This window comes from Kwoniella dejecticola, chromosome 9 (genome assembly GCF_000512565.2).
Source record: "Kwoniella dejecticola CBS 10117 chromosome 9, complete sequence".
Lineage (NCBI taxonomy): Eukaryota > Fungi > Basidiomycota > Tremellomycetes > Tremellales > Cryptococcaceae > Kwoniella > Kwoniella dejecticola.
In genome coordinates, this window is record NC_089309.1 from 1448895 (window position 1) to 1474650 (window position 25756).

General features: G+C 48.3%; 7 protein-coding genes across 7 annotated transcripts; 5 read left to right on the top strand and 2 right to left on the bottom strand.

The window, feature by feature from the left end:
- Positions 1 to 405: 405 nt before the first annotated feature.
- On the top strand, positions 406 to 4746 carry I303_107473 (uncharacterized protein; the record flags this gene model as incomplete). The annotated part of the gene is made up of 6 exons (XM_065969596.1): positions 406 to 689; positions 766 to 1020; positions 1091 to 1562; positions 1621 to 2035; positions 2106 to 4444; positions 4549 to 4746. 6 exons carry the CDS (start codon positions 406 to 408, stop codon positions 4744 to 4746), a joined length of 3963 nt encoding a protein of 1320 aa, XP_065825668.1.
- Positions 4747 to 5661: 915 nt separating this feature from the next.
- On the top strand, positions 5662 to 6366 carry I303_107474 (uncharacterized protein; the record flags this gene model as incomplete). The annotated part of the gene is made up of 1 exon (XM_018410153.1): positions 5662 to 6366. One exon carries the CDS (start codon positions 5662 to 5664, stop codon positions 6364 to 6366), a length of 705 nt encoding a protein of 234 aa, XP_018261156.1.
- Positions 6367 to 6822: 456 nt separating this feature from the next.
- On the bottom strand, positions 6823 to 11373 carry I303_107475 (uncharacterized protein; the record flags this gene model as incomplete). Its single annotated transcript, XM_018410154.1, has 13 exons — positions 6823 to 7706; positions 7789 to 8201; positions 8262 to 8337; positions 8411 to 8616; positions 8681 to 8888; positions 8974 to 9034; positions 9091 to 9179; positions 9258 to 9595; positions 9662 to 9917; positions 9971 to 10108; positions 10170 to 10253; positions 10325 to 10611; positions 10685 to 11373. The coding sequence occupies 13 exons, from the start codon at positions 11371 to 11373 to the stop codon at positions 6823 to 6825; spliced, it is 3729 nt and encodes a 1242-aa protein (XP_018261157.1).
- Positions 11374 to 11833: 460 nt separating this feature from the next.
- Positions 11834 to 15333, top strand: I303_107476 (uncharacterized protein; the record flags this gene model as incomplete). The annotated part of the gene is made up of 12 exons (XM_018410155.1): positions 11834 to 11993; positions 12060 to 12364; positions 12444 to 12628; positions 12710 to 13026; positions 13102 to 13506; positions 13591 to 13803; positions 13878 to 13938; positions 13997 to 14098; positions 14199 to 14464; positions 14598 to 14776; positions 14973 to 15176; positions 15283 to 15333. 12 exons carry the CDS (start codon positions 11834 to 11836, stop codon positions 15331 to 15333), a joined length of 2448 nt encoding a protein of 815 aa, XP_018261158.1.
- A 465-nt stretch (positions 15334 to 15798) lies between these two features.
- Positions 15799 to 19048, top strand: I303_107477 (uncharacterized protein; the record flags this gene model as incomplete). Its single annotated transcript, XM_065969597.1, has 21 exons — positions 15799 to 15838; positions 15931 to 15958; positions 16072 to 16166; positions 16252 to 16273; positions 16410 to 16430; positions 16552 to 16695; positions 16817 to 16918; positions 17008 to 17116; positions 17189 to 17237; positions 17305 to 17327; positions 17405 to 17411; positions 17480 to 17516; positions 17581 to 17653; positions 17722 to 17884; positions 17948 to 17958; positions 18024 to 18106; positions 18168 to 18183; positions 18255 to 18352; positions 18429 to 18559; positions 18670 to 18843; positions 18954 to 19048. The coding sequence occupies 21 exons, from the start codon at positions 15799 to 15801 to the stop codon at positions 19046 to 19048; spliced, it is 1521 nt and encodes a 506-aa protein (XP_065825669.1).
- A 422-nt stretch (positions 19049 to 19470) lies between these two features.
- Positions 19471 to 22584, bottom strand: I303_107478 (uncharacterized protein; the record flags this gene model as incomplete). Its single annotated transcript, XM_018410157.1, has 9 exons — positions 19471 to 19544; positions 19642 to 19691; positions 19768 to 20010; positions 20094 to 20209; positions 20274 to 20327; positions 20415 to 20825; positions 20888 to 22324; positions 22390 to 22434; positions 22486 to 22584. The coding sequence occupies 9 exons, from the start codon at positions 22582 to 22584 to the stop codon at positions 19471 to 19473; spliced, it is 2529 nt and encodes an 842-aa protein (XP_018261160.1).
- A 259-nt stretch (positions 22585 to 22843) lies between these two features.
- Positions 22844 to 24520, top strand: I303_107479 (uncharacterized protein; the record flags this gene model as incomplete). The annotated part of the gene is made up of 5 exons (XM_018410158.1): positions 22844 to 23191; positions 23264 to 23431; positions 23508 to 23795; positions 23867 to 24321; positions 24391 to 24520. The coding sequence occupies 5 exons, from the start codon at positions 22844 to 22846 to the stop codon at positions 24518 to 24520; spliced, it is 1389 nt and encodes a 462-aa protein (XP_018261161.1).
- Positions 24521 to 25756: the final 1236 nt, after the last annotated feature.

Consider the following 25756-nt stretch of genomic DNA (forward strand, 5'->3'; position numbering starts at 1 on the left):
ACCTTTCTTGACCGTATCAAGGGGCAAGTTGATGACTTGATGTATGATTGTCGCCTCTTTATATTGTCACCATTCAAAGTCAGCGGACGTGCATAGTGGAGGTAAATGATGCTTCGTCGTCATATTCCAGGCACATGCGTGTTTATGACGCATGGACAAGGTGTTTGTTATTGCCACGTCAGACTTGTCACTGTTCAGTGCGCGTGGTTTTGATTACGTGATAAAGATGCGAGCCAAACAAAGCCAGGGAGAGACGCGTGCAGAGAGAGGTAAACAAAGACAAAGACAATGCGACTGATTTTGACTTTTGACTACAACTGCTTGCTTTTCTTTTCTTATGGCAGCAGCCATACTAACGATACTTTAACGACTCATAGCGATAAGTCACCGAGGAGATTGTTCAAGATGGAGTCACTGTTCTCCCCCGCTCAGCGGCCCTCTTCACCAACATCAGGACCAGTAACCGATTTCGCTCTGATAGAATCTCAGAAAGAAAATATCCGACCGTTGGCAAGTGGACGTTCAGCGGCGACTCTATCCAATGTGTTCAAAGAGCCTACCGCAGCAGACAAGGTCGTACAAGAGGGACATGATCGATTCCGAAAAGATATAGAAGAAGCCGAGAGAAGAGACAAGGAGGGTGAAGACATGATAGATGGTATACAAGATGTGCTTGACGTGTACAACAAGTACGTCAGACCAGAAGGATATTTACTACCAAAAGTTGACGTGCGACAAGCTGACCTATCTTCCTGACTTGCCCAGATATATACTATTCGTAGTCCAGCATCACCCTTCTTCCGACAGTCACCTTCTACCCCTGCTCGAGACGACCACCAGACGATTCGTCAACGATGCTCGGTATACCCAAGATGTGCGGTATCTAAAACTATGGGTCATGTATGCCAGACAGATAGAACGAAGGGAGGAGATCTGGTCATTCCTCGAGTCGAGAGATATAGGTACCAAACATTCAGTCTTCTACGAAGAATGGGCAAGCTCTCTGGAAGGTCTGAGCAGGTAAGTAATTACCCCATTTAGATTCTCCGATAACCGAGCTGATTGCGAGTTTCACGTACTTTGTGACCAGGCGCAAGAAGGCAGACGAGATATATCGCTTGGGCACAGCACGAAAAGCATCCCCACTGGATCGACTCAAGAACCGTCATAAGCAATTCCTTGAGCGTATCATGGCTCCACCTTCCGGCGTTGTGCCAGATGATGAGCCGTCTTCATCTTCCGGTCCTTTGCGCACGCCGGGGCGATCAGTGTTGGGTCAAGTCGCGACTGCTTCGACCTCTGTAGCGGGTGCCACCCAGCTAGCGCCCTCCCTCAGAGTAGCTAGTAAAGGGAATGGCTCAAAGATGGAGATTTTCTCGGATGATCGGGGCAGAAACGAGGATACTGCGCCAGGAGAATGGGCTGATTTCGGCACGCGGGACGCGAGACGGAAGGAGAATACCGTTGAAGCTACGCAGTGGAAGGGCGAGACTTTGCCGCAAAGTGTAGGCAGGGGTCGAATCGCTCCTAGGACACCAAAAGTGGAAGTCTTCAAGGATGTTGTAAGTCTTTCCCCCTGATATGTGCACGCTATCGGGCTCATTCTGTTTAATGGTCCAGACCGAGAACGAAGGTATAAGATCGGCGGACGAAGTCTTCGTCCGACAGAGACAACCGCCAACGGAAGCTGAGCTCCTCAAATCCGATCCACTTAGACACTACGATACCTCTGAGCTCTCCACCGCCATACCGTCTTTACCGGCTCCGCCTTCGGCGAGGAAACCGCCTAGACCGGCAACGGCGAGCAAAGCAGGAAGTGGTTTCGTCATGCAGCCTTGGGAATGCCCTAGAGACGGACCTGAGATCAGGAGTGCCGCCGGAAAACTTGAGAAAAGGATGTTCGACTGGAACTCGGTGTTCAAGAATGGGGATGAATGGAGTTTCGAGGAGGTCAGAGCGAGACAACGAGGGATCCTAGGGAAAGATTGGAGAGGCGAAGTGGCAGACTGGGAAAGACAGTGGCATGCCCCCGGATGTGAGTCTTCGTGGGCTGACCGAATTACTCAAATGAGTAGTGGAATTGATGATTCTGGTTGCATGGGCAGCATCAACTCCGAAACCGGAAGAAAAGAAGATCAAACCACCTTCCCCGACGGTCAATACCAAACTTGCCGAATTAGAAGTCATGCGGATGTTCGATCAGACCATTCATGGAGGCAAGATACGTGGAGCTGGGGATAGCGATTCGGATGAATCGTCGGACGAGGATGAGGACGAAGAGCCAGTCCAATCCGCTCCTACACCTTTGCCCACCAGACAAGCTGCCGTGACCATGTTAGCTCCCACACCTGGCGGGGCGGTGCCACCTACACCTACTCCAGCTGGACAGGCTCCGAATCGACTATTCAGCCCGGCCAATGAACAGGCTCACAATGTGAAACCCTTGGTCTTTTCCGATTCCAGCACTCAGCCTCAATCTCAGTCTACCAAACCTGCCTTGGCAGTTTTCAGCGATGAGAACTCTGTCCCGCCCTCAGCGAGTAGAGACAACAAATTCAACATCTTCAGCGAGACTCCCGCCAAGACTCCACTTGCCAATAAGACTCCATCAGCTTCTGCATCCAAGCCCAAAGCCTTCAACATCTTCTCTGACGAGAATCAAGAGAACGCTCATGAGAATGTACAAGCCACCCCCTCCGCGCCACCCAAAAGAACCCCTCTATCCCAGAATCTGTTCGCTACGCCGGCTCTGACCCGCCAGAGCTCTTATGGAAGAGGTACGACCGAGATCATCCAGGAAGTTCCGGAAGGCGAAGAAGAAGGAGACGCGCTGGACCAAGTACAAGAAGAGGTCGGTCAGATTGAGCTCAACGACGTCCGTGAAGAGGAGGAAGAGGGAAGACCGAGAGGAGGAATGCGCAGATTCCAGATCAACACCATGACCCCTATTACCGAGCGGACGTGCGAATACACTAATATGACGAACTTCCGGTCATCGCTCGGCGGCAGCTCGAGACCCTTCAGCGTGGCTGAGGATGCAGAAGAAGAAGAGATTGAGGGAGGAAATGCGATAGAAGCAACTGAGCCACCCAAAGCGATTGCTGAATCAGAGTCTCAAGAACCCCTGTCGACCACTCCTGCGCCAGAGCAATATGCGGAGTACGATAAATCGTTATTGTCGGAAGAAGACCAGCCATCTGGCGATATCAACGGGAAATTCCAGCTTCCGGAAGGATTTACGATACATCGAAACGAGAACGACGTGCACGGTCATACAATGGTGTTGACTGAAGGCGAAACGATGCATAGTGCACGAGAAGGGTCAGTCGAGCCGGCCTACGAGGAATTCGTGACCGCTTCGCACGATCAACTCTTCATCATACCGAACCCGTGCAATCCGTCATCTGAGGAAGTTTCGAACGCTATAATGAAATCTATCGAACCGCCCTTGACCTCTTTGAGTGGTTTCATGGACTGTCGAGCATCTTCATCAGGGAGATGGGGAGTTCTGCAGAAATTCGCCAAGAATAAAGGTAGAAGAGGAAGCACGAATTCCAGGGCTTCTGTCGCACCTCCGGACGATATGATAAATATCGAATTAGAAGGGAAGGCATTCGAGATCCAGGAAAAGATTGGCGAAGGCGGATTTGGATTGGTCTTTTCTGCCGTGGACGTTGCCCAGCGACAAATGCAAGACGATGCGGATTCTGATGATGAGGATTCCGATGACGAAGATGGCAAGAGCGAAGCGGGTCGAGATGAGTCAGAACTCGCAATCAAGGTGGAGAACCCTTCTTCGATATGGGAATATATCGTCTTATCTCGCATCTACAATCGGCTCGATTCCACTATTTTACCCTCAATCATACGCACGAAGGCAATGTACGCTTTCCACGATGAATCGTTCTTACTCATGGACTACTCGCACCAAGGAACCCTTTTAGACGTGGTCAACAAAGCTACTTCCATCGGAGTCGCTCCGTCGACTCAAGGAACATCAACTCTTGAAGAATTACTGGCGATTTTCTTCATTGTGGAATTGATGAGGATAGTAGAGGATTTACATCAGAAGGACTTTATCCACGGTGATCTGAAGATTGATAATTGTATGATACGCTTAGAAGATATCCCCAATTCGAAGTGGTCGGCGGACTATTCTAGGGAAGGTAAAGAGGGATGGAGTCAGAAGGGTATCAAGTTGATTGATTTTGGTAAATCCCTTGATCTGACACTTTACCCTGCTGGAAGGAATCAGAAATTCTTGATAGGTGATTGGAAGGCGGATGAGAAAGATTGTATACAGATGCAAGAGGGGACGCCGTGGAGTTATCATACGGATTACTTTGGATTGGCAAGTATAGCGTACACGATGTTGTTTGGGAAGTATATGAAAGTGGAGAAGAACGATGAAGGGGTTTGGGTGATTGATCAAGGTTTGAAGAGGGTGAGTCGGTCTCCATTTACTTTTCTCCTTCTAAAACGTTCCTCTGTTTTACCCCCAATCGGCACGAGGACAGATATTGATGCGATTATCGTCGGAATGATCAGTACTGGCAACAAGACCTCTGGAATGGGTTCTTCAATACCCTCTTAAATCCAGGCGAAGAATTACCTTTAACACCTAAATTAGCAGAGATTCGAAACTCGTTCGAGAGTTATCTGGAGGAGAATTGTACGAAAGGAGGCAAGAATCTGAGGTCGATGTTGAAGAAGATTGAATTGGCCGCTATTACTGGTAAACGATAAGATGATGCACTGGTCCTGGCCCCGCTTCGATCAAGATAATACCGATGACGCAAGCAGATCCGCCGGAAAAGGGGGGTGAACCGGAGACAGTCTGCTTTCGTAAATATAGACTCTGCATCCTTTGTCCGTACGACTGCGATACCACTGTGCATGGTACAATATGGTCTAGTCTGTAGATTTACATAGTCATCACTGTAGGATACACATGTAACTTACCGTATTTTGGTCCCATTGGCGCAAATCACACGCGTGAGTCAGCACCAGTCTAAAAATAGGTACACTCATCACTCGGGATGGGTTCCCGAGGAGGTTAAGACGAGATGCCGCTTTTGCCGAGTGCCTCGGCGATCTTTCACTAACTGCGTTTTCATGTTTTTGGAATGATGACCTGACAATGACAGTGACAGTGACAGTGAAGATGACCAAATTGTAAGCTAGACCAGGACGAGGTGGCCGTATCAACCCCATGCCGAGGATCCGAGACTTTCCTCGTCCACGCTTAACAATACTGACCTGACCTTCTCCGGGCGAGACTGCAAACATCAAGTTTCTATCGCATCCTGGCATCGCAAGGCGTGGTTAGTACATAAAACCCCCTGGTATTCCAGCGTTTCAGTTGTGATAGTCGCAGCTGCCTCATTCCCTTCGTGTATTGAAGCTGAGGCGTTTCGCATACAGCATATAGCATATAGCATCGATCTGATAGCTGTAACCGATATACTCACTCGTCTCGTCCGGCTGTACCATCATCTCGATATCGCTTCTCAACCACTCGATAGATGCCCCCACGGAGAAAACGAACAAACTGAATCTTATCGTCGAGACCGTACCCAAGACCAAGCTTAACACCAAAAAGCCTCCTGTCAAACCCTCCGTCGAAACTATAACGTATCCTACTAGCGAATCACAGGTACAATGCCCTATAAAATCGGTATCATCCTCGGCTCTACCCGGACTCATTCTAACTCCGAAGGCATCCTAAAGTACTTCACCTCTTCCATCATCCCCACTCCCAACCATTCTGATACCAGCTCCGAATCCGAGCTCAGATCTAACACGCAGTCACAATTTGAATCTGAATCCAACTCAGGTTCCGAAGTCAAACCCGAAATCGAATTCGAAATTATTCACCTGAACCAATCACCAGGCCATCCCCTCCCCCTCCTTCTAGACGAGGTGATCCCCCAAGCACACCCCAAAGACCATGTCCTCCTCCCACAAAGCTACTCAGACCCGTCGATCCAGAAATGGTCTGAGACTGTTGAAGGCTGGGACGGGGTACTAATACTTACGCCGCAATATAACTGGGGCTATCCCGCTCCTTTGAAGAACGCCCTCGATCATCTGTATCACGAATGGACCGGAAAACCCTTCGCACTAATCACTCTGGGGGGTCATGGCGGATCCAAAGTCCACGACCAGCTTCTCACCGTTCTCGAGGGCGGGCTGAAGATGCGTTCGATCGACAAAAGCAGACATGTGCAGATTATCTTGCCTAGAGAGTTTATCACGAGCTCGGAGAGGGTTAAAGGGGATGAAGAGTGGTTATGTGCGTACAAGGAACAATTGGAGGGGTTGGTTGATGCTCTTAAACTAGCTGTCGAGGAGAAGAAGAGGTAGTATGGCATAGACAGCGTAAGAATTAGAATTATATGTATTTGCCTAGCGCACGTGTGATCTGAAGTAAACCTGTCATCATGATGCCAGAAGCAAGATACAAAATGCCAATATGTAGATCAGATCCGCAATTCACTCGTCCTGGTAACGCAAGCCACTGTGGAAAGTACGTCGTTCAAACTGGACAATGAACGATCCATGACAATGCATCCATGCTATATGCTATAAAATAAATCCAACATCGCTAGGAATGCCTAATCAAGATCGTTCTCGTTCATTGTACATTCTGTACTTGGTGCGCTTACTATATACTTCCTCCTCCACGATCCCAGCACATTATACCAAATACCAAATGCCACCATGGCGCATTTTCTATCTTCGCACCTCACACTCATACTGATTTCAACAACATCTTCAAGCTCCACTACCTCCCTCATAATCAGTCCCCGCAGCACCTTTTTACTCCTCTTTATCACTCAACCCTGCTGCCCCAACGCCACCGCCACCGCCAACGCCAACCCCGGCAGATCCGACATTATTCGCACCACTCGCATTACCCGCAGTCAGACCTCTTGCTCCCGCCACCCGCCTAGCCAACGCCCCAACGTTCGCATCAGCCACTACGACATCCTTCGACACCTCTACCCCGAAGGCAAGTTGACACAAGTCGGAGATCCGTTGCGCTTGGACAGGGGTCATAATTATGAAATCATCTTGATCTCCACCTCCAAGTCCCTTGCCTTCCCCATTAGTCTGGTCATCGCCTCCCACGCCGTCATCGTCTCGCGCGAAGAACGGCGCAGTGGGACCAGAGTGAAGATCGATCGATGAGGGTGAAGCCCCTAAAAGATCATCTTCGGGATCAATACCAACGTCAATCCCGACATCGACAGCTCTATTCGAGAGGATCGGGATTGGAATTGACTTGCTTGACGGCGTCGTCGACTCGTCTTCTTCTCCCATTGCGAACGCCTTATTGGAAGAGACATCGCTGATGTCCTCGCCATTGACTCCAGGGCCGATATAATGAGAAATAGCATTCTCTTCCAAATTAGCCAGAGAAGATAGCGCACTACCGATAGATCGTTGGCTGACGTCTCTGTTGTTCATGTTACCTGATGGTCGTTGATGATGGATCGAGCTGGATAACGAGATTGAGCCGGAAATGGAAGTCGAGGAAGGTGTGTGAGAGATCGATGCGGAGGAAGAAGTCCTATCCTTCCTGGTCTTGATCTTGGCCGATCGCGGGACGAGCTTAGGATCATTGTCCAATGATAAAGCAACGATGTCTAGAAGGGTTGATCGGATAGAACGAATCGAATCTGGATTGGTAGGTTTGGAAACTATGATGTAATACGCACCATCAGTTTTGGCTGCGTCTCCGTAGAAGGACAGAATAGATGATAGATGCGATACTGTACTCACCGAAAATCTCGATTGGCACAACACGGGACATGACATTATGTTTACCATCATGATGATATCTCACTTCATATTGACCGGGTGACCAAGGTAATTGTTCGCCTTTGAAAAGTACTTCCCCAGCGTCAGAGTCCTTGGAAGGAGAAAGCGGGTTGAGGTAGGTATCGCCATCCCATTCTTCTTCGTTAATAGGCATCCATTTTCCGACAGAGGAGATTCGAGTGACCAGAGTAGATTTGCATGAGCCAAGTCTGTAAATACCAATCCAATCTTTTCTCGAGTGGTTGGAAGGAGCAGTCCAGGATACTCTGATCGGCTGGCCGACGTGGTATCTGGGTGCAGGAGAGGACGACGAAGTTGGCAGAGTCAATGAGTATCGAGAAGGGTCATAAGCGGAGATGTCGTTTGCGATTCGGCTGTGACGTCGTGGTAAGCTACATGACTTCTTCCGGTGGCTTGGAAAATCAGGAGCTCACGTGATGATCATCCTCTCTCTTGAGTGCTGGAGCAGGATCTTGGTATCGTGTACCATATCGGAAAACATGGGTCGGGCTGAAGGGCGTATGATTAAGTTAATGTCCCGATTCTTCAGTGCAAGCTGAGCGCCACCTGTCCGACAACATACCATGGTCCAAAAACTCCTCAACAGCTTCAGTGACCTTCTCTTCGACCTTCTCGATCGAACCTTTCACTTCCTGCACCACTCGCCTGATCTCGGAACCTCTTCGTCCCCCTTTGGTCGAGAGAGTCTTATCCGCGACATTCTTGAGGGTTTTAGTCAGTCCACCATCTTTACGAAGTCGATCACCATATAGCTTCTTCATGTGAGGTCTGTTGCAATCAATCAGCTTCCTTCACACCTAGCTTTGATATTCTGAATGGATAATGCACTTACTGCTCAACAAACGTCAAGAACCATTGATGGCTCAGGTGACTAGCCAAGGCGACAATCAACACCAACTTGGAATTGCTGATAAGCCAAAGTCCAAGGAATGCCGCTCCACCCATGCTTCTTTCGGGGTTGTTTAGGAATCGGTAGATACCGGTATAAGCAAGCTGAGAGGGGATTTGCTCGATGAGGAAGAAGTCAGAGTAAAGCCAGCCTACGTCGGAATGTATGTCAGTCAGGTCGGCGCACAGATCGCCGGCTGACAGCATGTGCTTCTTCAGTAGGTGATGAAAACTCACCGAAATCCCCAAGAACCTCGTAAGAGGATACAGCTGACCAGACATGCAGAGCGACAAGCAGCTATCCCAAATTGTCAGCTTTCAGATGTTTGTTTGGCGTTTACGAGAAACACTCACCAATCCTAATACATGCCTGAGGATCGTCCCGCTGACAGTCCAGTCACTGGGTAAGTGGTACGTTTTCCAAGCCAATCCCGCGAACGAGACTACATGTGTGTGATGTATTAGCTGCATTATCTGTGATGGGTATCAAAGCAGCTGAAGGAGTAGAACAGAGCACATACCGTAAGTCATGACCAGACTGATATTGTATATCACCTGCCAATTGCCAAAAGCCTCTTCTGTCGCACGCTTGACCACGTCCTCTTTCGCTTCGCCTTCGTCCTCGTCTTCGAGATCAAAAGTGCCATCCCCAGGATAATGATAATGCTTCAGGTAGTGTCTGACCAGCCATTTCGACTTTGATTGAGCTCTCAGAAGTAAACCCAAGCCATATGAGTGGAACAATCTCCACAGGAGGGCGTGCACAAAATGGCCTGTCAAAGCTAATCTTGATCCGAGATGAGGAATAAGGGTCGATACTGCGTATGCAATCAAGACTACCAAAGCGAAGTCATTTGCCCTGCATGATATTTTGTAAGCTAATCAATCTCCAAGTGGAGGAAACACGGACAAAAAGAAAGCTCACCTGAACAAGTCAAGTTGAGAGAGCACAATCGTGGGTTTGCGGAAGAACCTGTGAGTCAAGTCGTGCATGCTCAGTTTTTTGGTTTCCTTTTTTCTGGACGTTGTCGATTTCCTGCTAGACGGGTATTTCGGATAGCCCGAGTCGGTATTTGAGCCGGAAGACATCAAGCTATCCGAACGAGGTTTGCGAATGACCGGGTGGATCTCAACGTTGGAAGGGGGTAATTCAGGCAGTTCGGCTTCATTCTCTGTTTCACCTAAGAATGACCAAGATCAGTTTGAACCGTCACATCTAACAAAGATGGCTCACCTTCTGTAGCTGATGGGGTCGGGTTTTCACCCTCTTCCGCAATAGGCGCAAAGGCGGATTCCGAGCTGTTCCCTTCCCATGTGAGAGGTGCTCGAGAGACTAAGGGTTTCTGACCACCTCCATAGGTTCTTTCGATGTCTGAGTGGACTCGACACTGATCAGTCATACGTTCGAAGAGGCGCGGCGACAGCAGACTCACGAGGATTCTCGAACCACAGGAGGAAAGCAAATTGGGCAGCGTGAGCTGCTAGGGAGACAAACAATACCGTGTACGAGCCGACGACTGCAAGAAGTCCACGAGTAGGTCGTAAGCTGAGGCAGCTGAGTGCGAGATCGTTGTAAGACCAGACCTACCCATTGATAGACCATAGTATCCAGCATATCCGACCGAATACATCGGATGAGGAGCAATCTCGTAGACACCGTCAAAGACAAGGTCATTCTGCATGACCATCATCCAGAATGCATCTCCCCAGTACCATGCGTAGTCCTTGACCACTCGATGGGCATCAATCTTGACCCACAGGTTGAAGAGGATCAATGACCATCCACCGACCCATCGAAGTATGTGGAATGGCACGGAGTGGTTAGGCGGGAAATGAAGGTTGGACCATGCGAAGCAAGTATATGAGACGAAGTCGCTACATTCGAGCTCAGTACTTATTTCCGATCTGATTCGAAGCCTGCAGATGAATAATGCCAGACCTGACTTACTTGAGTAAGACGATGTCCACTAATTGTCTGAACATCAACCAAGCGTTAAACTCTTGAGGGACATTCTCCCATTGATAACTCTCATCCATCTTGAGCGTCAACTCCCTTTTCCACCATTTCGCCCACTCCAGACCCTCTGATGCACCAGCGCAACTACTGTCATTTCCATTCTCTGGAGTCAAGTCTAGCCATCCTCGAGTTTTGAGCCATCGTTGGATATATTTCTTCTCGGACTGTTTGCGGAGTAACCAGGCGAACCCAAAATCGTAGGCTCCTCTCCAGAACGCGAAGTAGAACAGGAAGAAGACAGATCTGATGGTCCCGTGATTTCTGAGTAGCCAAAATAAGAGCGGTTGAGCCAGTAAGGAGAACAACGTTAAGCGGGTCAAGGACGATTTATGGGTTGTGTAAAGCAGGGTATGCAAGAAGGATTGAGTATTGGGTACTTTGAAGATTTCGCCTGTTGCCGTTTTACCCCAATTGATTTCTTCTTTCTCTTGCTCTTTGATAGCGTCAGAAATGTCGGTTGAGGATTTTTCGTCCCCTACGCTATTGCTTGAGATGCTCTCTGCAGTAGGGAGGGACGCTTTGACCTTTCTTTGACGGAGTGTAGAATCCTTGTCCATGGCAGTGGGACCGGAGTCGATACCTGCGCCAGCTGTGGAAGCTGGCTGAGGAGAAGGTACCATCTCGGTTCGGAGAGCAACGGTGAGATTGCCAGATGGGATGTAGCCAAAGGATGGTTCTTGTTTTGATGTAAGTTTGATAAGTTTAGCCAAGACAAGAACATTTCATCAGTCCATCAATGGCATTTCGCGAGAGAATGCCGTGAAACACGACTTCCGCTTAGTCGGTAACTTCCGCCTGCCCCAGTCTAAGCGGGAATATGTAATAGACGACGGCGCGATAAGATTACTTTGATTACGATTTATCGTAACTAGTCATTACGAATTCCACTTGCGCACTTATAAGGAAACCCCAATTGACCTCCACTCCGGCCTTCCTCCACTGAACCCCCTCCGATCGCACCGCACGCGCAGACGATGCACACCCATGTCTTGATCTGCACAGTGTATCTTCTGCTGTGATTTAGCAAGACAAACATCTGGCGACACGAACATTCGAAACAGTGTGGCGCTTCCAGTCAAGATGTCGTCGCTCATCGCACTACCCTCGCGTACGGACGCTTTCTCAGCGTATCAACCGTCCAAGAACGCACATACCGATTTCATATCGGCTGTAGATCTCGGTAGAGGCGCAGGCGGATCTTCGAAAGAGGGCGTCAAGAAAATCCGACTGAGCGTCCCAAGTAGGTCATCCATCCGCAGCTGATCTCCTCAATGGCTAAAAAACAGCTGATCTGTGCCATTACCAGTCCGAGCGACTCCAACACCTACAAACGAATTACTCCAATCTCTCTTAAACGCTATCCCCTCTTTACTCTCCGGTAAACCCACTGAGAGATCGTACCACACGCTCTCACATACATGCCATCAACTCGTCCTGCAGCCTCATACCCTCGGCCCGACGATCTATGGGCGGATCTATGGGCGGATCAAGGACGAGTTGGAGGAATCTGCCAATGGTCTAGTAAGGGAATGGAGGGGGAGTATCATGTCAAGGCAAGAAGGTTGGCTGGCAAGATTCGTTAATGGATGGAAAGTCTGGGAAAAAAGAGTAGTATGTCCGTCCCATAGCTCCCTTCCTTGAAAGTGTGTCGTGATTTATTAACTAAGCTTACGTGTGGGACACCGAGCAGAATCTCTTATCTGCTATCTTCGTGTATCTGGATAGGGTCTATTCCAACCCCTCGACCGGAATAGCTTCGATTAAGGATCTATCTATACTCACGTTCAGGAAGCTCATATGGGAGAACGAAATTATCGCTGAGAAGACTAGGTCCGATCTCTTAGCTTGGGCATCGAGCGAAAGAGCATCTGAGAAGTAAGTCTACTTTTGCCGTTCTTGGTTCCTTCCTGTGCAGTCCTGATCGCGTATGATCAATCATTAAACCGATCTTTGTAGGGTTTTAGACGAGCAGCGGCCGACCATAGTATCGATCACAGACTTATCGAAACTCCTTGATACATTCACTGAGTCGATAGCGAAACCGTATATCGAACTTACGACTGAGCATTATTCGAGCACGGCCGAAACGCACGTCAGCGAAGTCGAAAACGACACAATGCAGCCTGGTAAATTTGTCGAATGGGTCTTAGCCAAGGTGATCGAAGAACGAGAAAGAGCGGAAAGCACATTAAGCAAAGATGTAGCGGATCAAGTCGTCAAAGTGGTGCGCAAGTCTGCGGGAGAAGACCTCGCTCCGAGAGTGATCAGACGAGGTAAGCTATCCCATTGCCTTTTCACCCAGCAATCGGTAAGCTAGCATTGACCGACTCGTTTGATTATGTGGATAGCTCTGGATGAAGCGATGGATCTACAAAACACCGAATACTTGTCCAAGCTATACACGTTCTCGACAGATGTCAATTCCTTCGGCGTGCTCTCTCAAGCTCTGGAAGATCACCTGGAAGCAAGATTGAAGACTTTGCTTTCGGACCCAGCCAATGATCCAAAGATGATCGATGCTACTTTGAAGATGAAACGATTCACGGACGGCGCCATATCATCCCTTTTCTCCTCTGCAGCTGAAAATCCAGCGCAGAAACAGACAGACCAAGAAGAGGATAAAACAGCGGCGAAGGAGATAAGTGAGAAGAAGCGTCTGAGGCGAAATAGACAATTTGAGTTGGAAGAATCGTCGAGGGTAGGGTTCAAGAAAGGTTTGGGAAGTAGGCAGAATGCTCCAGCTGAGTGGATCGGTAAGTGACTGCCCTTCCTCTCAGAAGTGCTTTTCTGCACGCGAGCGAGGTAAATAGCTGAAGGACGATGATGGTGACCTGTAGCCAAACATCTGGATCTGGCTATGCGACGGGGCCCTTCATTATCTGATTCCGGATTCAACGCGCACCTGGATGAGATTATCGCCCTGATTGGATTTACCAAGGATAAAGATGTTTTCAAAGCGTTCTATTCAACGCAGCTTGCGAAGCGGTTGTTGCTTGGTCGATCGGCGAGCGATGATATGGAAAGGAATATGATTGCTAAGTTACAGAAAGGTAAGTCCGCATCCCGATCTCGGGTTTACTATATTGCCCAATCGTCCTGACTCGATTCTACCGCATCTTCACAGAGATGGGAGAAGAGTTCACTTCGGGAGACATCATGATGAAGGATTTGACATTGTCCGAAACGTAAGCTACCTTTGCATTTCCCAAAACGGAACGTGGCCAGCTGATACTGTCTATGTAGTCTCGTCAAGTCGTATCAATCGGCACAAGCTAAAGAGCCTGAAACATATAAGGACGCAGGTAATTTCACCGCTAATGTACTGACTGAATCCGCTTGGCCTGCGTGAGTCCCTCTGATTCGCATTTGGCTGTCACCAATCATAAGATCCTCGTAACTGCTTGTCCATATAGAGGGAAACAAAGCTGAGACAGTCCGAGTACAGGTACCCACTGCTAAAGGATGGATGGAATTTTACCTTACCGCCAAATCTACAATCGTCCGTTGATCTGTTCACCTCATGGTACTCGACTCAACACAAGAACAGACAACTCTCATGGCGATTCCAGCTTTCTACCGTCACGCTCACTTCCCGGGTGGGAAAAGATAAATACGAAATTGGAGTCAGTCTTTTCCAAGCGGTTGTGCTGTTGTTGTTCAACGAGGAAGATACGCTAGATTTTAAGAGTATACAAAGTAGGACTGGTATTGGTGAGTCAGATGATCTTCCTATCCGTCGTGTTCTTGCATTTCCACCTTCGCAACGATATTACAGATAAAGAGATGAAAAGTATTTTGTGCGCTCTGTGCTGATTCACAGAATGATATTGTATGAACGTCGCAGAAACCCAAGAACTGATACGGACTTTACAATCACTTGCGTTGGGAAGAAAGGGAACGAGAGTATTGTTGAAGAAGCCGCCAGGTAAAGAAGTCAATCCGACCGATATCTTTGCTTGGAATAAAGGTTTCACGAGTGAGAGGATCAAGTTCAAGATTAATGGGATACAGCAGGATATGTCTGTGAGTGTCGGGATGTTTGGGTGTTTCGTGGTGGTGCAGTACAGAGCTGCTTTTTGCGAGGTCAAGGCATCGTATGCGAAAATTTAAGTGTGCGCTGATAACCTCTCTCCTTCCCCTTGCGCCTATTCCCTTTGTCCGCCCTCACCTCCTCCCCCCAAAACAATACTCACCCAACCACGCAACCCTCCACCCACAGGCCGAAGAATCCCGCAAGACCAACGAACAGATCCACATTGACAGAGTCTCCGTACTCGAAGCTACGATCGTGCGGATAATGAAGGGCAAGAAGAAGCTTTCTTTGCAATCACTCATTGATAACGTCGTCAGTGATGTAGTGAAGAGATTCCCACCTGATGTGAAAGAAATCAAGAAACGAGTTGAGAGTTTGATTGAACGCGAGGTGAGCTGCATTATGTCTTTTGCTATCCCGGATACTCCTACTTCCTATCTTTAGTCTCAGTTGTCGCCGTTGCCGATGCAAGTACTGATGATGCCCCGGATTGCAGTTCCTTATGCGTGATGAGGAAGAACGAGGTGTCTTACATTACTTGGCATGATCTTATTTGGTCATCGTCTTCTGGTTGTTCCGCATTCACCTTGCCTTCTAGTCGTTTCTGGGTTTCGTACTCATGTATCGTATTTGTATTGTACCGCGTATATGCGTATATGAGTTACGTCATTTCGAGTGATCTGCGGTACTTGTTCCCTGTAGGGTCTACGTGCCTGCTTTTGAACGTGTTGATTGGATTGCGTTATGGCGTAGGGCGGTGTTTGGGTTGTGAGATAACGAATGCGGAATGAGGGAGGAGGTGTAGAGGCTTGTAGTCGTAGATGAGTACCCTTAAAGTCACATCAACGACAACACAGAACGACGCCAGATAGTTGACCCTCTTCTCCCTGTTCTGCAACTATATCTAAATCCCTATTTTTGCGTTCTACTTGACGCCGTCTGCTTCACAACATCATCATCATCATCAACACCGAATAGACGAAGACTAGAAAATAAATCAAGTTCAGACAAGATGGCTCATCACGCCAACGAAGATGCTCGTGGGAAACCAGGTATGTTCGAGCAGCATACACCATCATCACTGTTGAAACATAGAGCTGAGAACTGAGAGCTGACCTTGATAATTTCGATGTTGATTTAATAGGGAATTACACGATGATGCAGTATTTCGAGTAAGTGTCCCCCGTTCAATCGCATTGGGCTGCTTTCCCATCAAAATGAGATCAAGAGACGATCAGTACTGATGAACTACTACCACTACTACTACTGCACTACATTACTACAGATGGTACTGCCCTTCCGGAGGGGTACATTGGAAGAAATACGAGGATGATGCTGAACATCTAGCTGATATTGGTATCACTGCCGCTTGGTTACCTCGTAAGTCTCTTTCTCTTTCCTCCGACTGTTGACTTGACTTTGCTAGAGATGAGGCTGACGGTAAAGTGGTTTGATTGATTCGTAGCGCCTACCAAAGGATCCAGTCCGTAAGTACGCTCTTAGCCGACACAAGTCATGTTGGCAAGGTTGGAGCTGCTTGCGAATCACTCTAGACGAAGGCAAATGGCAAGTATTCAAAGCTGATTGTTGATTATTGTTTGCTGCCATTTCCGGAACGCGAAGGGAAGGAACAGGGTACGATATGTGAGTCCTGAATCCGAGTCTGAGGACAATCCCGATTCAGTTCCACCTCGATGCACTTCATAACTTCGACACTCTTCCCAAAAATGATCGCCCTGGTCGCTAATATGATTTGACATGACAGCTACGATATCTGGGACCTCGGTGAATTTGACCAAAAGGGCGGTAAACCGACTAAATGGGGATCCAAGGAAGATCTACTTCGAGCAATCAAAAAGGCAAAAGATAATGGGATCATCAGTTATATTGACGCCGTTTTAAACCATAAGTGAGCCGAGCCACGCTGTTCTCTCCCGAGCCCCTGTCTGCAAGCTTTGTTTTTGAACTCAAAGGAGTGAGCGCACGGGCGGGGATTTCAGCTGACCGTCCTCTACTACGTGACTACGCAGAGCCGGAGCAGACGATAAAGAGGAATTTCTAGCTACGATGGTAGATCAGAATGACCGGAATAAGGAAGTTGGGGAAATGCATAATATCGAAGCGTGGACTAAGTGAGTCGACCCTGTTGATGGTTGGCTGGTCCGTGGTAATCTGTCCACTTGGTAGGCTAATGATCTTTGCCATTATCCGCGCCTCCCAGATTCACTTTCCCAGGTCGAGGCGATACCTACTCGCCTATGAAATGGAATTATAATCATTTCACTGGAGTAGATTACGATGCTAAGACCGAAACAAAAGCCATCTTCAAGGTGGGTCAAGCTGTTCCTTTCGTCGTTGTCCATGACAAGTGGTACGGCCATGCTAATGCCTCGTATGTTCAGATTCAAGGCGACGGCAAGACTTGGGCTAAGGATGTTGACGATGAGAACGGTGAGCATTCTTCAGGTATCTGATAGTGTAGCAGGGAACAAGGAACGCTGATGATGGAGATCTATAGGTTCATATGATTATCTGATGTTTGTGAGTCCACTCAAAACTTTCAACCGAAGGGCATAGTGGGTCGCTAAACATGAAGTCACCTCTCTGGGTCTCTTCAGTCGGACAGTGAGTACCGTACTCTCAATCTCAGCTAAATTTCGCCGCGAACGGGACTGACATGCTGCCTTTTGTAGTCGACCATGCTCATCCTGAAGTCGAGAAAGAGCTCTTGTGAGGCCGTGTCATCATACACACGCGATCGGATTCGAGCTTACATTTCAATAATCGTGTATAGCAAATGGGGAGATTGGATCTTAAAGGAAACAGGAGCATACGGATTCCGATTCGACGCTGTCAAGCATATCTCCGTAAGTTCTCTTGTCACTCGTACAGCTCAGATGGCCAGACCGGTGAGCTGATGATCCAGGGGGAATAGCAAAACTTCATTGGGGAGTTTGTCAAACACGTCAGATCGTCTGAAGGCGGTAAAGCCAAAGCATTCTGCGTCGGGGAGTTTTGGCATGATTCGGTCGATGCGCTTGTGGAATACGTCGAGGGCTTGGGAACCCAATTTTCTTGTTTCGATTCTTGTCTTCAAGGTAAATCTTATCCGTTTTTTCCGCCCTAGACTGAAATCGAGCTGATACGTTGAGTCTTTCCAGATAACTTCCACGTAGGTAAACTGCCTTACGTGTTGAGCCTAAGGTACATGTCAATTGACGACTTTTTGCTGGGCAGACTGCTGGCGAACAAAGGGAAAATTACGATCTGAGGCAGATCTTCGACAATACTTTGGTCCAACGAAGACCCATCGACGCGGTGTGAGCTAGCTACGTTTTCCTTGTCGTTGCATTGTGCTGACTTGTTGTCCTTTGTGCGCAGTACGCTCGTCGATAATGTGAGCTTGTTCTCGACTTCGCACACGCTGGGTGTTTCAGGAAGCTGATGCAATGGACACTGACATTGTAGCACGACACCCAAGTCGGTCAATCACTTCAAAGATGGGTCTCATCAGCCTTCAAGCCCTTAGCATACGCTTTGATCCTTCTTCGAGTCGATGGGTACCCGTGAGCTAAATTCTCCAATCACCAAGCTAAGACTGAAGCTGAATCATTCGGTCCGTTTTCTCTTTTTTCGCCATAGATGTGTATTCTACGGAGATTTATACGGTACAGCAGGCGATAACCCCCAGAAACCCGTCTCGCAATTGGACGATATCATCCGAGCTAGGAAATTGTTCGCGTATGGAGAATTGAACGATTATTGGGATCACCGTGCGTTTCTTTCTTTCCTGGTTTCCTAATTTTCAGCTGTTCAAAGTTCCAAACAGAATCTGTGTATGAGACATTGATTAATTGACGCCGTGCCTCATTTCTCTTCTTAGCCAACTGCGTCGCATGGTTGAGAAAGGGAGACGAAGAACACGATGGATGCGTAGTGGTCATCTGTAATGGGAAAGAAGACGGTTCCAAGAAAGTAGCGGTGGGTAAAGAACATGCAGGAGAGAAATGGACGGATGTGATGGGATGGCACCAGGGTGAAGTGACCATTGACGAGGGTGAGTCGACGATTCAAGGACTTGCTGCACTCCCTTCTCCTGGTAGCTGAGCTTGGATGCGGCATTCTGAGGTGTGCTTGTTGGCTGATCTGATTCTACATCATCGACAGAGGGATGGGCAGAATTCTTCTCGCCGCCTGAGAGTATCTCGATCTGGACAAAGGAAGATGCGAGAGGTAGAGAGGAATTCAAAAAGAAGGATTGATTGATGTGTACGAGGGCGAGTCTCTGAAAGTTCTGGAGTTTGCAAAGGAAAGATGTCCATAGCGGAATCAAGGGAACTTACAACCTCTGAGACATAGATGAGGTACTCGATCCGTTCACACGCAATGGAAGTCCTTGATGAACGTCCGGTGGACCGTTAGAAACTCGTAATCTATATAAAGGCTGTCTTGGTTGATCGCAACCGTAAACATAGAATAGATTTCTAATAGAATGTGTCCTACTGTGCTTTTCTCGTTTGTTCTAATGCATCAAGCATCTTGTCTCACTCAGTCTTTGCAGCGCTGAATTCTTGCCATAAAGACATCAATCGTATCGTGCATAAGGTCATTCACAATGTCTGTGATATTTCACATCCTATACAACTATGGTGAGAAAAATCGCTATCGCCTTCAAGCCATCTAATCATACTTGAACCGGAGCCGGAGCCTCAGCAGGAATCGCAGTACCCAAAACATCCCCGAAACTCAAGGGGAAGCCTATTATCGACAACCACGAATCAGCTCTTGATTGTTTCGATCTGACACATGCTATCAATACTGAAGGTCGACAGGACGACAAAAGATATAGGCTCACCTGACAAATCATGCAATTCCACCAACCGGACCAAATCATGTCGGTTCATACTAAAAAATAGCAATCAATCAGCATAAACACGATACCCAGGAACCGACACACTCGAAAAGGGGAGATTGGACATACTGGACACAAGCGCTTCTCAATACGTTCCACAATGCGTCGCTAGTCACTCCTTTCCCTTTTGATCGTATACCACTGCCACCACCTTGCTGATGCGAGCTTGAAGTCGCACTCGATGAATGATGATGCTGAGCAAACGAGTACCCTTCGGATAAATCTGAGTGCTGTAACCTGAGCGCGTCCAAGGCGGATTGCGCAGCTAAGGGATATTGACCCAAGTTGACATACGATATACCCAGGTTGAATCTACGTATACAAGGTCATCAGCTTCTTTGCCATATCTTGTATATCAGGAATCCGAAGGAAAAGGGGGAAACATCGGGACTCACAAAGCTCTGACGAAGTTGGGATGCAATTCTAACGCTTTATGATAGTACTGAATAGCTTCGTTAGATCTCCCGCTATTGGCCAAAGTAGCTCCGAGCCGATTGTACAATAGCCAATCCTTCAAAATCTCGTCAGTTCCGCCATCCATCTTACACCATATTCACATATGACCGGATACTCACATCAGGTCTAACGCTTAGGGCGGATAAAAAACAATCTTCCGCTTTTTGATATTCCTATCACACCACTCCTCAGCATTCATCACCCGTTCAGTCATTTGCGACAATCATCCTTAGCAGCAGTGGGGAGATTGCCAAACTCACTTCAGTAGCATTGAACAACACTCCCAGCGCAACCTGCACTTCAGCATCTAATTCTTCTGGGTTCCTCCTGGCTATGTTGATCAGACGCTCGATCAGATCCGATCTACCTTTCTTCCCATCCCATTGTTCGGATGGCCCTTTTATTGATCCCGAGATATCAAGTTGCCCTTCACCGAGTGTGATCCACTTATCCAGCATTGTGACGGCAGCTTCAGACTCCCCTTCATTGGTATAGCCCACTGCCAATGCCAGATACGCAGGTCTGTAATTAGGTTCCAGCTGAATCGTCTTGGAAAGAGCTAAGATGGCGGACTCTTCTCTTTCATTTTCCTGTTGCTTCAGTCCGAGGTTGTACCATGCTTCGTGGGATGATGGCGAATTCTGTACCGCAGCTTCAAGCTCAAGCACATCCTTTGGACCGATGAGTCAGCTCAGTTCGATTCTGGTCACCTAGCGTAGTGACTTGGACTCACCTTCAGAGTGGGGGATTCAACTTCCCAGTAACTCCCAAATTCGCTCACCCCGAAATACGGATTTCTGCTTTGGAAGAGATACCTTTGCGTCTGATCGCCCGTCCCCATACCTTTGAATGCCCTAGCTGGCGCATGGTTCTGCGAGTACTCTTCCCAGTCTTCTTGTAGCTGTCCCCAATTTTGAACATGACCAGCGCCATTGGCCTGTACAGAAGGAGCTTGTGCCATCGTACCATTGAATCCCATGAATACTTGGTCGTCGAAGTCGTCAATTTTGGTCAGGTCGTTCAAATCGTTGAATTCGTCAAAATCATCCATATCTTGATCTCCAGCTCTATCTTCCCATTGCAGACCAGCTCCAGGTATACCGGTAGTATGTCTCAAAGCTTCTCCGAGGCTGTTCGGTACACCATTTCTCTCCTTCTCGAGAGGGGGCTCAGGATCGAAATGAACGCTTTTTCTAGCATTTTCAGTTGAGCGGACCAGGGCTTCTTGATCTTGGAAATGCGAGTCCCAGCTCGCATCATCGGTCGGTGTACCGTATCGACTCCTATCCAAAGAGGGCATAACTCCGGGCGCGAAGCCTAGAGTATTGTTTGTCATAGACTGAGGATATGCGTTGTGTCTACTTTCGACCGATTTTCCTTTTCCTCCTCTCAGGTCCTCGCCCTCACCTTCCGCAGAACGCTGGTGATCAGTGAATGAAGTAGCCCAATCACTATCACCATTCTGGGCAGCTGTGCAACCAACGAATCTAGCACCTTCCCCTACTTCTTCTCCCTGAGCTCGCTGGCCCTCATCTACAACAAGCGCGCCATTTCCCAATCCTTTCAGGAGGGACACGAATTTGCTCCGAGCTAATTTCGGATTATCCTTTAATAGTCCAGATGGCCCGTCGAGTTCGTCCACAAAAGTCTGAGCTGTTCGTGCCAGTAAGTCTTGAGATTCGGTCAGAGGTTCCTTCTGAATATCTGTTGCGCGTTCCTGCCCCTGATCAGGAGGAGCGGAATATGGTCGGGATTCCCTTTCGTTTGGCAGATAGGGTAGAATTCTGGGTTGATCCATATGGTGGGAATGATGAAAAGATGGCTGATGAATAGGACGTTTCCATGGTGCTACTGGGTGTGCGGATACTCCTGTGCGATGCTTTTGGAAGTGAGGGACTGAAGCACCGGTGCTTTGCGCAAATTCTGCGCCCCATCCGTTCGATTGGGATGACTGTGTCGCAGTTGATTGAGATTGGTTCGATTCCACTTGTGTATATGCACCGAAAGCGTCTGCCCATGAGCAAGAAGGCGCTACTCGCTGATGCTGAGTAGATGGAGGGGGCGATAGATGTTGACGAAGGGAAGCAAGGTCAAAAGCTGACTGAGCGGTCTGGACATGTTGAGGCGGGACAGATGCGCGAGGTTGCGCTGATGGGACCGCTCGGAAAGGCTGCGAATGTCACCAGAGGCATGAGCTTCAATGTGGTGGAATCAGTCCGCCCAAATCCAGCTCACCTGCTTGGATGAACTAGCTACATTTGGTACAGACACCAAGCGATCCTGTGATACCCATCAGCTTGAGTCCTTTGATAGTGGAATCTGCTGACGCACATGTTGTAATGACCTATCCTTATCCAGCCGACCTTTGACGTCTTTCAGCACATTACTCGGTCCACATTCTACCCCGCCTCCTGACAGAAAAGCCGACATAGTGACCAGCCAGACGTGTGAAATCTATCTTGGCGGGTGAACGATGATGAAAAGGAAGAAAGATGGTTCAACTTTGTATGGTTGTTTTTGATCATCGTCGGGTGTAAGTTGACCCGTTTACCCGGAACAAGGCAACGATAACGTAATCATCTTATTGCGGTCTTTAAGTGGGGTGCATGTATAAGTCAAAGCGTGCCGAAAAGCAACATTAAGCATGCGTCATGAGCATCTGGAATGTGGAATCTGGAAATTTCAGCAAATGAGTACACCTATCAGTTGTCAATTCATCCTTGCCACCTCGACTCCCAACGATATCGCCAGGGATCAGAGGACAATCGAACTTGAGGGGATCGTAATGTCGAAGATTCTCGTGTCATCGCTGTCGAGCTCGATTTGCCGGTCTGCGCAGGCCGGACCTTCGAGAATACCTTACCGATCATTCTCGTCTGCCCCTCCTTCGGCAGGCCGTCAAGTTCTGGGTCGAATAACACCGAAACGAATAGCCGTACCCCGTTCAGCAGTTGAGAATGGTCAATACTCAAGCGCGAGTCATGAGGCGTTCAGCAATCCGTCTTTACCCAGAAGGTCGATATGGCGACCTATAGTGGTATGTTCTCATACCTGATCGGCTGGCAATATCCGATGCATGGCTGATCTATCCGTCACTTTCAATTTATAGTTCTGCGCAGTTTTAGGTGGAGGCGGCTATGTCGCTTCTGCTTTGTACACGAACATCGATACTCAGACATGGGCAGATAAGCTGGGCGGCAGTAGTTGGTGGAGGAAAGGCCAGAGTCAGCCTAGCGATAGGGAAATACATCGGGCTAAGCAATTGGAAGGTGCAAGGGTGAGTCAGCGATAATCCTGCGTTACCAGCAAACTTTGATCTTTCTGATGTTGATAGTGAGGTGATATCATCTCAGTCCGCTCAAAAAACGCTCAATAGCCTTCCAACGACTCTATCGTTCTTACCCAACTTCCTGCTCATCCCAGTCTTGCGTACCTACGTGATGGCCTCTGAATTCTACCTCAATACACCTTCCGCTCAATTAGCTCCGATGGGCCTGATCTTCGTCATGGGGAACGTCTTTGTCTGGTGGAAGCTTCGTCGGTTGGAGCCATTCATGAGGAAATGGTGGTTACATCGACCCATCGTATTCGGCACGAAGCGAGATGAATGGAGAAACTGTGTGACCATGTTCACCAGCACTGTGAGCAGTCTTCCAGCGCCTGACCTGCCATTCTTGCAACATAGGCTGACGGCTTTGAATACCGTTCGCAGCTTTCTCATCAGTCTCTCCCACATTTAGCATTCAACTCGCTCGCCTTGTTCTCTTTCGGCTCGGCAGCGTACTCCTACTTATCGTCCTCTCCCTCCTTACCCGCACTGGCCTCTTCCACCCACACACCGCACTTTTTGGCTTTCTTGCTCACCGCGGGCCTGTTCTCCTCGCTGGGTAGTCATCTATGGACCAACATATTCCGATATCCCGCTCTTCTCAAAGCATTGTCCCATCCCGCCAGGATATCAAGCCCGCAAGCATTGATGTCGCATCAAGGCATCTTACCTTCGCTAGGAGCAAGTGGTGCAATCTACGCTGCGTTGACTCTGACAGCTTGCGCGTACCCTGACTCAAGCGTGGGGATCATCTTCATACCTTTCGTCAGTGTACCGATAGGCATGGGTGTCGCGGGTATGGTCACCTTAGATCTCGTTGGTCTTATACGAGGCTGGAGGTGAGCTCTGTCGGTCCTATTTCTCAGTTCTGCGTGACCGAGCTAATTTACCTTGCTGAACGATGTCAGGATGTTCGATCATGTTGCGCACTTGTCAGGGGCATTGTTCGGTTTCATATATTATAGATTCGGTAGAGAAGCATGGCAGTGGACCAGGGAGAAGCTGGGTGCACAGGCGAAAGGATCTGGCTTGTTTTAAGGGGAAGGTGAAATGAAAGTTTGAACCGGAGTAACCTTTCCGAAAAAGCGCGATCGCGATGAGATCCCCCGACCTCCTCTCTACTCGTGTTACATATTTTTGTTAGTGCATTTTAGGTGTGCATGATTTGCATGATTTTTGCATGATTTGCATTCGTGATGAACGAACGCCTTTCTCGTAATGCTGACCAATCCATTTTACGCGTTAAATCCACAAGTCACTACACCCGACGTCCAGAGATTTCCAGACTCGCAGAGAGCGCGATTTGTCACCTGTCACCTGTCCGGCATTTGACCAAGGACGAGGTGACATACCCTGACAGTTTGTCAACGCGAACGTGTTCAATTGTATGCGAGACAGATATATCGATCGCGATGGTCCCTCATACCAGATCAATACCTCCTTACTGTTGACCTGACCAGCGGAGGAAGGAAAGGGATGTTTTCGTGTTTCGGAGAAAATCCGCTAGTTGGTGGAAAGGCAGATCACCGTATGAAGTAAAAATATACTTGAGTATTTACTTTCGGGCAATTCGGACCCTAATTTTGCCTGACGCTTTGATTTGCCAAGCTTAAGGAATTGTCAGTACAGTACTCTGTGACCTTACGTCGGTGCTACGCGATGCGAAAAAACAGGAAGCAGGAGAAGGAGAAGGCACCGCATCTTTTTTCTCCTTTTTTTCCCCCTCTATCAGAGCATGTCTCCGTCCCTTATCTCTTCGCCTTCGCCTTCGCCCCTGCCCCTGCTCCTGCCCTGCCTGATCTGGCCTGTCGGAGGTCGATTGGGAATGCAATGAAATGGGATCAAAACAAGACATGCATGAGAATCTAGTAATTACGTGAACGTGAGATATTTGGCTTCTCTTAAGCATTTTTACCCGGTCTAGAACACTTTCTTCCGTTCACACTTGATATGCTTGAATTCGCTAGAATAAAGTGTAGAATCACAGTACGAGTACGTACGTGTCTTCTGTTCTATGCTTTTTAGTTCGCTTCAGCTCGACTAGCACTGCAGACCAAAGGCGTCAGTCACGATGAGGTGAAGTTTGGAAGGCGACCATACTCTGGCCTCGAATTCTTTGTATATATTGTGTACTGTATCTGTATCGTCTTAATAGAGCAAACCCGCGAAAACGATCCGGATCTTTCTCAGCTCAGTTAACGCAAGGTCAGAAAATGCTTCTGTTGCGTCGGGGTGGCATCAAGAATAACACGATAACACGAATCACTCGGCCAT